The sequence below is a fragment of the Pleurodeles waltl genome, chromosome 12, assembly GCF_031143425.1.
Source record: "Pleurodeles waltl isolate 20211129_DDA chromosome 12, aPleWal1.hap1.20221129, whole genome shotgun sequence".
Lineage (NCBI taxonomy): Eukaryota > Metazoa > Chordata > Amphibia > Caudata > Salamandridae > Pleurodeles > Pleurodeles waltl.
In genome coordinates, this window is record NC_090451.1 from 607,574,716 (window position 1) to 607,587,142 (window position 12,427).

Below are 12,427 nucleotides of genomic sequence, written 5' to 3' on the forward strand. Positions count from 1 at the left end.
GAAACCATGCCAGACAATCTGCAGGAACCATTGGTCCAAAGTAACCTTTAGTGGGGTGGGTAAAAGTATATTCTTTTCATGACTGGAACTGAGTGACTTCCAAAGGGGGAAATTGAAGCAGCTTGGTAGCAAAAGCACAATGGAAAGAGGACGTAGAGGAATGTCTACAGGCCCTATGGAACCCTGAAAGGGCTGGATGAGACTGACATGGCTGGCTCTATTGGAAGCCAGGACTCAGAAGTAGCCTGTGAACCTCCAGTATTATTGAGGACAGTTCCGGGCAGGGGTAAGCAATTCCAATGAGTAGGCCATAGCACAGCTTTTCTGAACTCCCCTGTTTTCAACAGCCTGAAGCCATAAAAAGACATACCCAGAGAAACCTGAGGTGCGCAACTATGTGTAATGATGCATTGCCACACCAGTGGCGAAAGCGCGGGCTACAAAATCTGAGTACTAAGCCTCACCCTCAACATACAAGTCACCGCGTCCTGCCCATCATCAAACATTTTAACAGAGGCATCTCTAAACTCTTCTAGAAAAATTGACAAGATCTCGCACACTTTATCTTACAGGGCAATGGTAGCTATCCAGTAGGCAAACTATATTCAATGACCATAACAACTGTAATGCCAAGCTGGCAGAAGAGAACACCCCTTTGTCAAGCACACTCACAAAGTTAAGACTCTCTAAAGTGGAGCTGTAGGAACTGCATTAGGGTTCATTTTGCTGGCCAAAGCCTGCACTATGAAACTTTCTACAGATCACTGGCACAATATCGTGGTAAACAATATTGTTGACAAAAAAATTGTTTTCCAAAATACTATGTTCCTATACTTATCATGGTAAGTACAAAAATATAAGAATAAATATTGTTCACACTAATAACTTCAAAAAATATAGATTTTTACTATACAGTTTGAAGTAGAAAACGTTCCATATTAAAATATATGAATTTAAGATCATGTAAATTAAATATACTACACTGTTTAATGCTGTATATATAAATATATTCTTATATAAACACAAAACTATATACACGAAAACGTGTTTGTATTTATTTAAATATATATAAATATATTAGGTGTAACATTTAAAACAAATTTATTTTACATTTCTTTTATATTTTAAATTTGTTACAATGGTATATGTGATTAATAAGAATATGTTTTTTACACTATACTTTTTTAAATATTTTAAATTTATTAAAATGAAAATAAATATGTATATATTTGCAGTAATACAAAGAAAAATAAATGTTATGTTTACCATATTTACGTGTATATGTATATATATGTGTGTGTGTGTGTGTGTGTGTGTGTGTGTGTGTGTGTGTGTGTAACATAAAAACTAACAATAAAACCATAAAGACATTAAAAATGAATAGGACAACATAATATTTAAGGCAGACAGTAAATAAAATATCAGAAATTGAACAATCCAAAAAACACATTAACAAAAATACTTTAAAGATTAAAATGAATTGGAAAACAAAAACGAATAATATGAATTACAAAAATAATAAAATAATTAATACTATAAAATCTATTAACCAATATTATGAAAACTACTGAGTCCAATAATAGCGAAAGTGTTGGAATTTGGAAGAGTTGATTTACTATTCCTATTCCAGTCACTGCAACGGTAGGAAAAGCATTGGACTTTGGAGGGGTAAAACTTCCTATTACTACTCCAGCCTCTGCAACAGTAGTGAAAGTATTGGATTTCGATGGGGAAAGTTTACCATTCTCACTACAAAATAGCACAACATTAGGGAAAATGTTGAATTGTGAAATGTATTATTCCTATTGCAGTCAAAGCAGGAGTAGGGAAAATACATCAAACATTACATTATATGAGTAACCCCATGTATTTCGAAACATTGTTACTCTTAATAGAAGAAAATGCCATGAAAAATGTTTGTTTGTATTAAAAAGCTAAGATCAATTAATTGCTAATCAATTATTAATCTCTCTCTCTGTAACCCAACACACATAGCTGCCGGCACCTAAAATATAACTAAATAAATAACTGTTTCATAACTTAGATATTTAAAATAAATTAAATCATTTAACAATCTTAAATGTTAACTAAATACTACTTAATAAACCTCCCACCCTAGACCCCTTCAAACCCAGCATGTCACAAAATAAAAAAAAATGAAAATAAATAATTTACAAACAACGATTCATAGTTAATTACTTCATTAACTTCCCACCATTTTCCTCCACACGCCTGGAAGCCCGCAACTAAAATCTAAATTAGTAAACAACAGTATTTGGTATTTTAGATAATTCAAATCAATGAAATAATTAACAATTAATTGTGCATTATAATTATTAACTTCCCACCCTACATCACTACAAACATAGCAGCCTAATATGTATTAATTAATTACATAATTAAAAATCAATTAATAATAATTAATAATGAATTGTTTAGTATTAACTTCCCACACTATACCCCTACATAGCTAACAGCCTGCCAATAACATATAACAAAAATAAGCATTATATAAATTACATAATAAATATCAATCACATATAATTGTTTAAATAATTGTTAAATAATTAACACTTCCCATTCTATCCCCCTACAAACCCAACAACCAACTACGATACTGCCCTGCATACCTACCACCACAACAAGGGAGCCAACATGCATTTTAGAAATCTATGTATAGTACATCATCAGTACAGTGAGGAGGAAACAGTCTGACTCATCATCTACGTCATGTGGAACACTGTAAGGGTCCCTTATGCCATCTTTAACAGACAAATAATATCTCAAGTCGCAGAAGATACTGATGCCAAGACTAATGCACTGCAGAAGACAGTCTTCTAATACAACTGGCTATGCCTGGGAAATCTCATAAAGAAACACTGGCTAAGTACCAGCTGAGCTCGGTTGCATCCCTGAGATCAGTGTCACAGTTGAATGCAGAATCTGAGCTGCTGGAGCTGGGGAATGGCTGTCCCTGGCCTTATGGAAAAAAGTATGGCCTTCGGTGATGGAGTGAAGGTGTGGCTCAGCGCTGGTGAGGACACATACAGAGGACTAATATGGTCAGTTGGTGCTGGAGCAGGAGCTGCAAAAGGAAGTCTGACTTTGGTCCCTGTAGATCCAGGAGCCAAAGGTACTCCGGGAGAATCCAGAATTGTCCAGAAAAGCTGCAGGGGTACCTCCTTAAAGGCATCCACCTGCTACAGAGACTATGCGTTCCAGAGAAATTCAGAGTTGATAGGCTCCATCTGTGGAATGGGGTTGAAATCTAACAAGGAGCAATGTTGGGAGGGCTACAATCTGCACGTCTTGAATTTGCAAAGAGATTTGTAACAGGCTTCCCCTTAGACCTATCAGACGATGGGAACCTCGACTTGGAGCAAGACAGTTTTTTGTGGTCTTGATATACAGTTTTATCATCTGCTCACTAAAGGCCTTCAGACACATAAGGGAGCATTTGTTCCATGACACTGAATCATGCGTAGATCCATGATACAAAAGACAGATGTCATGTGGGTCTGCTTTCTGCAGGTTGAACACAGACAGATCTGTAGTCTTTCATCCCTAGTAAAGGGTAGGGTAAAAAAAAAAAAAAAAAAAAAAAAAAGAAAAAGAAAAAGAAAAGTTCGGAAGTGGAGCTCCGGATCTCTGTCCAAGAATGAGGAAAAAAAGGAGCCGACATGGGTGAGAAAGACTGGTGGATTTATATGGCTTTGTGCCAACACTTGCAGAGGTGCAACAAAACCCATGCGAAGTCTGATGGCACCACCTTTCGCTGCGGAGGAGCAATTGCTATGAACGTTTCTGAATTCGGTCTAGTCCCTATCGAAATTCAAAAGGCGAGGCAGCTGCAGTTAGAATCGTCCACCAGGATCTCGAGAATGTCAATCTGAATTGGGGCTGGAGCAATGCCCACCTCAAACTATAAAATGACTCAAACGGAGAGGCAGATTCAAATCCCTAAGATTTGGAATACTTCAAACCCAAACTGAGGACTAAATCAAACCACATGTGGTTTAGAAAACAGCTTAACACACACACAATGCCAGCATGTAACCCATCTTATTCATCCATCTTGCATTACATAAATCTCCAATACACTGGCCATCTGTTCTAGGAGAAGAGACGTCAGTTTCTAAATTATCTGATAATCTACAGTCTTCGTACCTTCTACTTTTTGGACTCTCCAGTATATCCATTACGACACAGTGACCTTTGGTTCATAAACTGCAATTTCAGTCAAAGTCAAAAACAGTGTCATGAATTTGGAAAGCCTACGGTCTCCTCTCTTTCATAGGTGTGCCACTCAGGCATGTGACAGAGTTAGCAATAAAGCAAAAGCGAGACACACACTGAATAGACTTCCATGACATCACAAATCACAATCACTATGGTGGTTGCTAAGCACCCAATGATGTCACAAACGCTAAATTACAGAAAGACAGGCAATGTGATCACGTATGGATTTTTGACAGCTAAGAAGTGGCAGGCAGAAAACACTGCCCGGGCTTAAGAGAAATATACATACCTCTACAATAACGTAACTGTGCAATTAGATGTTTGCCTATTTTTCTAGCACACCGGTTAAAGTAACTAAACAATGTACGACAGTGCACTTGATTCGTAAACCATTGCTCCATCTAGATTTTATTTCACCCAACTAACTGAACATTATTCTGTACTCTCCTGCCTATACATCTACGCGTTTTTGATGTCTTGGCATTCACTCATTCTGTTAAAAAAAAAAAAAAACACCTGAAACTATTATCCTGCTCCAAAATTAAATCAGGCCTTACTAAATATAAAGTGAATGCATAATAGAAGCTAAAATCCAAATAACCATTTTGCCAATCACAGCATAGAGTATGCTTGTATAGGACATTTTGTTAGCCATTTTAACTTGGTGGCAATAGCCGACAATGCACAGAATTCAATTTCTGCCAAGCCACTAGGCAAATCCACTTGATACAACTGTTCACCTGACAGGAGGAGGAGTGTGATTGACCAATTCCTGCTTCGGGCTACAGGAGTTCCTCATTGCAGCTTTCACCGCCTCTTCAATTCGATCTTTCCACCTTTAAAAGAAGAAATAAGTTCCACAGAAACAGGCATCAGGCTATGTAAATTATCGAATTGAAGCATCAATGTCCGACTGAAACAAGACAACAAGGGAGTAAGGTTCTCTTACAGGAAACCATTATTTTGGTGAAAGGTAGCAACAAAACTGATAGTTCTTTTAAGCAGCAAAATAAGGATCAAAGGGGAAATACGTGGAAAAACCAGAAAACACTCACTATGATACATTTTTTACATGTACATGTACATGGACATGTACATGTCCAACATGAAGGTCATTCAGAGCTGCTGTCTTGTTAGAGCTGATGCCTGGTTTAGTGAGTGACTAATAACAGGATTAAATGCATAAGTGTCCAATTTTTTTTTATCTCAATGTGAGCATTTTGTATTTATTTTATTTTGAGCTTCAGTAAAGCGCTGTCAAATACTCTAAAATATCTGTAAAACGGTATGGGGTGAGGGTACATAATTAAAATTCTCATGTAGCAGCCTACTGACTACAGCTTCAGTGATGTGGGACCACTGGAGAGTCAGACAAGGGTGTGTAATGCTTAGGGCACGCCTCTGTGGCAATGCTACATAGAATATTATTGATCAAATTTTATACATACCATCCTGCTTCCCACACTTCTCCTGAATTTGACTTTTACCTCTGGGAACGCCGTCTTCCATGAAAACACCCACTATTCAACAATAACAGTAAATACAACTACCTGTATATAATCAGCACCCTCCGGTGGCTATCCCTTCAATCTCACATCAAGTTTAGGTCACTATGCCCCATCTGTAAAGTTATTCACACCAGTACATTTAACTACCGGGCGGAAACATGACCACACTATCATAAACAATATGATGGGGCTCGAGATCTTTGAGATAAGATGAGGCAAAACGTGAGGCCTTCTCCTTCAATGCATGTATCTTTATTAGAGATGGATCCCTCATTCCTTATATGGAAGGAAAAGAATCATATGTTTCTCGTAATAACGTCACTTTGTCTTATTGAACCATGTCAGAGCTTGTACACATTGTTGTGCATCTATCCACTAACCCCACTATCGGAATCCCCAACACAATCTTTGAAACCAGCTAAATGTTCTTTCTGCGTCCTTCATGTGTATTAAACATGCAGCACTGCTATTCAGCTTAAGGCATATGCTTTAAAAAAATACCAATAAACAATTATCAGTAAACATTCATTGTGTGCACACCAGAAGGCCAACAATACACAAAGCCTGTTAAAAAATGGCTGATAACTCTGAATCGTGAATTAAAATCCCTGAAGTCCAGATAGTAGAACCACTCATTCTATCCTTCACACAAATTGTAATTTTTATTTGTTCCAAAATGTTTGTAAATAGTAACCGTTAAGCAAGGGAGTGCAACATAAACTGGACCTTTCACATTATCTCCTATGTTGCAAAATCCAACTAAATTCAAAAGGAGTAGTAAAACAAATTAGAAGAAGAAATGACATAATCCATTCTCAGCAATTTCATCAATGTTTTGTTTGCTTAGAAACAGAGTATGTCCACTGCTCCCATCAGTATTTGTATACTATTCTGGAGGTCTTCTGCGTTTACCTTTTACCATCAGGTCGTCTTTGTAGGGGTACACTTGTATCTCCTACCTTCTCAGGTAAGGTGCTACTACTGCAAGATATTTTGTTTATTATATTATATTAATTATAAATATATTATATTAGACTGACTGGATAATTTACAGAGATCCAGAAGGGGTGACCAGAGTGGCCTGGCACCGGCATGTAGGTTACCCCCCCCTCGGTATTCCCTTTGGAGTGAGTGTGACTCCCAGCACTAGCCAGACCAGAGGCCATCTGTTCAGGTAAGCCATTCATTATTCAATTGAGCACTTCACCTATTGCTTGTGCTCTGACCCTGACGAATGCCCCTGACCTACCAGCACTTTGTGAGGGTAGAAACATGTTGGTCATACGTATTTTTTTAGACTCTAAGAGACATTATCCTCGAATGAGCCTCCTCCCCTGTTCTTAACCTTACCAACATGCACCCCCATTAAAACTAACTAGTAGCAACTGGTGACATGTTTGGTAATTTTATTTTCACCCCTTCTGGATCTCTGTAAGTTATCCAATCAGTCTAATTTCAGCACTCCCTCTGGTACCTTTAACCAAGAGGTTGAGTCCGCCCAAGTAGTATCATCTTACTTGGGTGGGGCTAGGTGGTCAAATGATGAAGCAAGACACTATTATGTGTGTGAAACCCCCTAGTCCGTAAGGGAACTCCTCCCTCTCCCTGTAGGACAACATAGCACCCCTTTGCTGGGACACTTTTCACCCATGCCTTCCCCATCTTATAGCTTAAGGCGACCTAACTGACACCGCCTACTGAGGGAACACTGACCCAATTCTACCCTCAGTCTCTACTACCCCACACCTTTAGTGATTATATAAATCTGTAATGAAGTCTGAGTGCATTGCTGATTGTATACTGGCTCTTCTCTAAAGAGTTTATATTTCTTCTCTACCTTTGGTTTTACTTTAGTAGAAGCTGGCTCTTTAATTGCTTCTTTCCTTTGGTCCATGATTCTAGGTAGCAGGGACAGGAACTGATTTTTCTTCTGTGATAGAAGAAATGATTTCAGGGGAAAAGACTCCAGAGCCTGTTCTTTTTCTAGTTCTACTTTTTAAGTGTCTCCTCTCCTTTAAATGGCAGCATTGTGCATAAAAGGTTATCCAGAAGGGACAGATCAGAAAGTATGGAGTTGAACCTGTACTGTGGAGAGAGTTGGTGTCTACGTCCTTCCATATATCCTCATCCTTAGGTGCTTTAAGGGCCTTCAAACAATTGTGGCCTCCAAAAAACCCCGGTACTAAAGTTAAAACTCGTAAAAAAGTAAAATAGGCCAACATAGGATTACAAAAGAATTTACAAATTACAAAAAATAAAATAAAAAATGAAAATGTCACAGAAAGGCCACAGAAATAAGAAAAGTGACAAAAAACTAAAAGTGAGTGATGACCAGTGCTACTAGAACAGACTAACTGGGGTGTGTTAAAAATGTTGACAATGCGTTGTAAAGCAAATATGCCCTTAACTATTTCTTTCCTCTCCAAAGAATTACAAGTGTATCCAGTAATGTATGGGAGCCACACTAGTAATACTGGAAGATGTTTAAATAGTATCTGAAACATGTCTCTTTTAGCAATTTGTGACAAAGACGTGGTAATGTGAGTCAAAAAGCCGTTTCTGCTGGCTATTCCTCAAAATGTTCAGACAAGATCTAAATACTGCTGAAATGACTGCAGGTAATATTAGTACTGGACAAGCAATGTTTACATTATTCTCAGTAGAGTGGCATTAAAGGGCAGGTTATATCTAGTTGCAGATTCCTTACTTAACAATTTGCCTCAGACGTCAGATGGATCCGGAGATCTTTCTTGAGCAGTATCCCTGCGTGGCGTTCCGCGGTGTCGATCATCTCTGCATCCATCGTTGCCTGTTCTGGATATAACGTTGAGGGTCCTATATAGGCGCCACTCCAGCGTGCTGACAGTTTCTTTTCACAACTTTTCACACCAGAAATGTAGAGCTTTGAAGAACAATGACCACTGGTGCATCAAACTTAAGGCCCAGAAAGGTGAATCCCTGTCCCTAGTTATCACTTTACGGAGCTAGGAGGACTGGTGGGTTGGTAAGGAATCTGCACACTTGGTATTGTCTCTACCAGTTAAGGCGTTACCAAGGGTAAGTAACTTGTCCATCTGATAGAGACACTTAGCTGCAGATTCCTTACCCTAGAATAGATACCCAAGCAATGCCATCCCTGGAGGAAGGTCTGCGAACCAAGATCATACTAGAAATTACCCGTCCCCCTAGGGACCTGACTCCCCAGGAACCTGTCTGGTGAACATGTGCAACGATGACCACATTGCCGCCTGACAGATGTGATAGACTAGAACTCTGCATGCTAAAGCAGTGGGCACAGCTGTCGCTCTCGCAGAATGAGCATGCAAACCTTCAGACGGTTGTTTCTTGGCCAGTGCATAGTACATTTAAATGCAGAGTATGACCCATCGGGAGATGGTCAGCCTCTGCACTGCCTGACCTTTCTTCGCACCCACATAACCGACAAAGAGTTGATCATCCGCCCGGAAGTCTTTTGTATGATCAAGGTAGAATGCGAATGCTCTTTTTGGGTCCAGGCAGTGGAATCTCTCTTCTACCTTAGAAGGATGTGGGGGTGCGTGAAAATTGGGCAAGGCGATGGATTGGCCTATATGTAAGGGCATAACCACTTTGGCAGGAGGCCCTGGTGCAAAGCACCACTTTGTCACAATAGGTGGAAAGGCAGGGCGGCTTAAAGGACAATGCCTGCAGCTCACTTACCTTGCAGGCAGAGATAATGAACACAAGGAAGGCTGTTTTCAAGGTGAGAAGCCTGAGAGGGCAATTGTGGAGAGGCTCAAAAGAAACGCATATCAAGAATGTCACAACCAAATTCAAATCCCATTGGGGCATAATAAATGGGGTGGAGGAAAAATATGTGTATGACCTTTAAGAAACCTATTTCCAATAGGGGACTTGAACAAAGATGGTTGATTGGTCAATCTAAAAAAGGCAGAGATTCCCCTGATGCCACGCCCACTAGCAATTCAGGTCCCACTGGCGAGCCTGCATATGCCATTTGCATGTATCATTAGCAGGATGCCATGAAGCCCAGTAGCCTTAGAGTCATTCTTACTGAAATCCAGGATGGAGGCTGAAACATTGGCATCAAAGCCTGAACACCCTGGACTTGCCGCTCGGGAGGATAAGTCTGAAACTGCACTGTGTCGAGAACAGCTCCGACAAAAGGAAGCATCTGAGGAGTCTGGTGTGACTTCAACACATTTATAGTGAACCCCAGCGAATGCAGGAGGTCTGCTGCAGTCTGGAGGTGGGTGATGACAGCCTGGGGTGAGCCCGTCTCCAACAGCCAGTCGTCCAGGTAGAGGAAGACTGAAACCCCTGACCTGCCCAGTTGAGCTGCGACCACCACCTCCAACTTGGTGAAGACCCAAGGCATGCTAGTAAGGTCACTGGCGACCTGAAAGGGCTTGTGGCCCACCGTAAACCGAAAGTAACATCTGTGGGCAGATGTGGCAGGAACACGGAAATAAGCTTCCCGCAAGTACAATGCTACCACTCAGTCTCCTGGGTCCAGGGCTGATATAACCTGAGCCAGAGTTAGAATTATGAACTTCTCCTTCCTGAGGTGGAGACTGAGAGACCAAAGGTCTAGGATAGGGCAGAAGCCCTTGTCCTTTTAGGGTACCAGAAAGTAGTGGGAAAAGCAACCATGACCTATGTCTGAAGCAGGAACAAGCTCTATAGCTTCCTTGGCCTTGAGAGACGGAACTTCTTCTCAGAGAAGTGCCAAGTGATCCTCTGTCATCCCAACGTAGCATGGTGGCATGGATGGAGTCTCAAAGGCAAAGGAGCCCAGTCTGACTAACTTCAAAACCCACCTCTCTGGCGTGATGGACTGCCAGCGGAGCAGGTGATGCGGATCCTGCCTCAGACTGGTCCATGGTGGGGAAATGTCAGACTAGGAGGGTTTGGAGGCAGCTGCTGGTGGGCTTGCGGGAGATGGGAGCAGTGGACTGGCCAGACTGTGGCTCCCTGATCCACAAGGACGGTGGATTCCACGTCCTTAGCTACACAGTGGCTAGGCAGCATGCGTGGCACAGTGGCTGGATGGGAACGGATGTGGTTGGGCACCACTTCTGTAGCCACAAAAGGGGTGAAAAGCAGACTGAGTGGGACAAGGGGCCGCCGTGAGGTCCAAGCACCTGGCCGCAGCATAAGAATCCCTGAAGTGTTCATGCGCCAAGTCTGCTTTATCTGCGAAGAGATGGGTGCCATCAATGGATATGTCCATAACATTGGCTTGGATATCACCTGAAAAGCCAAATGTCATCAACCAGGCATGGCGCCTAAGGGTCACTGTCAATGTAACTGCTCTGCCCACATCAGCAACTGCTTGGGAAAGTCCAGCCTGGGCCTCCTTCGGAACCTGTGACAGCACTTGTGCAACCGTATCCCACAGTGTGCGGGAGTAACAGCCTAAAAGGCATGCGGTGTTAATGGACCACAATGCCAGTCTGGCAGAAGAAAACATCATCTTGTAAGTGCACACAGCCTCTTGGATTCTGTTTCCAGGATTGCAGAATGGAATGTGCCATGGAAGGTGAAGGCTTGGATAACCAAGCTCTCAGTGGTGGGGTGGTGTGTAAGTAAACTCAAATCATCTGGAACAGGGAGATGGTGGCAGGCAATTGTCCTGTTCACAAGAGCCCCTTGCTGGGTTTAGAACAAGTACCCAAAACAACATCCATAAGAGCTTCACTGAAGGGGAGCAGGGGTTCAGAGGAAGAAGCTCCAGGTTGAAGTACCTCTGTCAGGAGGTTAGTCCTGAATGCCATCAAAGGCAACTCAAGGTCCAGGACCCTCAGCTGCTCTTCACACCACCAAAGAGTAGGAAGCTCCCTCCTCTGTAGCCACTATAGGAGGAAAAAGCATGTCAGCAATTAGAGAGGTATCCAGTCCACTGGATTCACTCAAGTGCGTACACCAGTTGAGAGGAGCTGGTATTCTGAAGAGTCCAGCAATACCTCTCATTCCTCTCAATAACCTCATCCAAAGGAAAAAGGCTCAGGATCCGGTATGGGCAACATGGCTCCAGTCAGAGCCAGAGTCATATGATGCCCATCCGTCTTTGTGTCGGAGTCGGCAATGAGGGTAAGGGTAGCACAGGGAGCATCAGGACCTGAGTTGGGGAAGATCAAGGTGTTACAACCCATACCGTGCCGGATCCAAGGGTGGATCCATGGGTGGATCCATGGGTGCCCCTTGGAGCCGAGGCTGAAGCCGCAAGAGCGGAACCCAAAGGGGCCCCTTCTGATTCTGTGAGGCCCTGAAGGCATATCAATGGTGCCAGACTGCACTAAAATTAGGCTCATGGACTCATAGACCTTGTTAGATGGTATGAGGTCACTTCAGCTCCCAGAAACTCGGGGAGGCGTGGAGTCAGCCCAGACGCAGGCCCTGCAGAGGGAGGCCTAGAACAATGACGCTCCATCGTCCTGTCGCTGACGGATGAGGTGAAATCGAATAGTGTGTCACTTTCTTCAACTTCTTCTGGTGCCTGGACTTACCCGAACGTCCCGAGGACATGGAGTGGGACGATGATGATGGAGGACATTACAACTGCTCCCAGTACCTTCCACTGGACGGGACCTCGACTTGCGTGGAGTCAAGCATAGAGCCGGCATCAACTTCAGGGACTGTCACCTCAAAGCCTTCGGATGCATGGCCCAAAACTCACA

At 42.1% G+C, this 12,427-nt stretch overlaps 1 protein-coding gene across 3 annotated transcripts in view; it reads right to left on the bottom strand.

The window, feature by feature from the left end:
- ARHGEF11 (Rho guanine nucleotide exchange factor 11) overlaps positions 1–12,427 on the bottom strand; it is a 787,362-nt gene that overhangs the window by 109,950 nt on the left and 664,985 nt on the right. For all 3 annotated transcript variants that reach the window (XM_069217872.1, XM_069217873.1, XM_069217871.1), the window contains one exon: positions 4,980–5,075. In XM_069217872.1, coding sequence (XP_069073973.1) covers positions 4,980–5,075 — 96 coding nt within the window. The remainder of the gene's footprint in view (positions 1–4,979; positions 5,076–12,427) is intronic.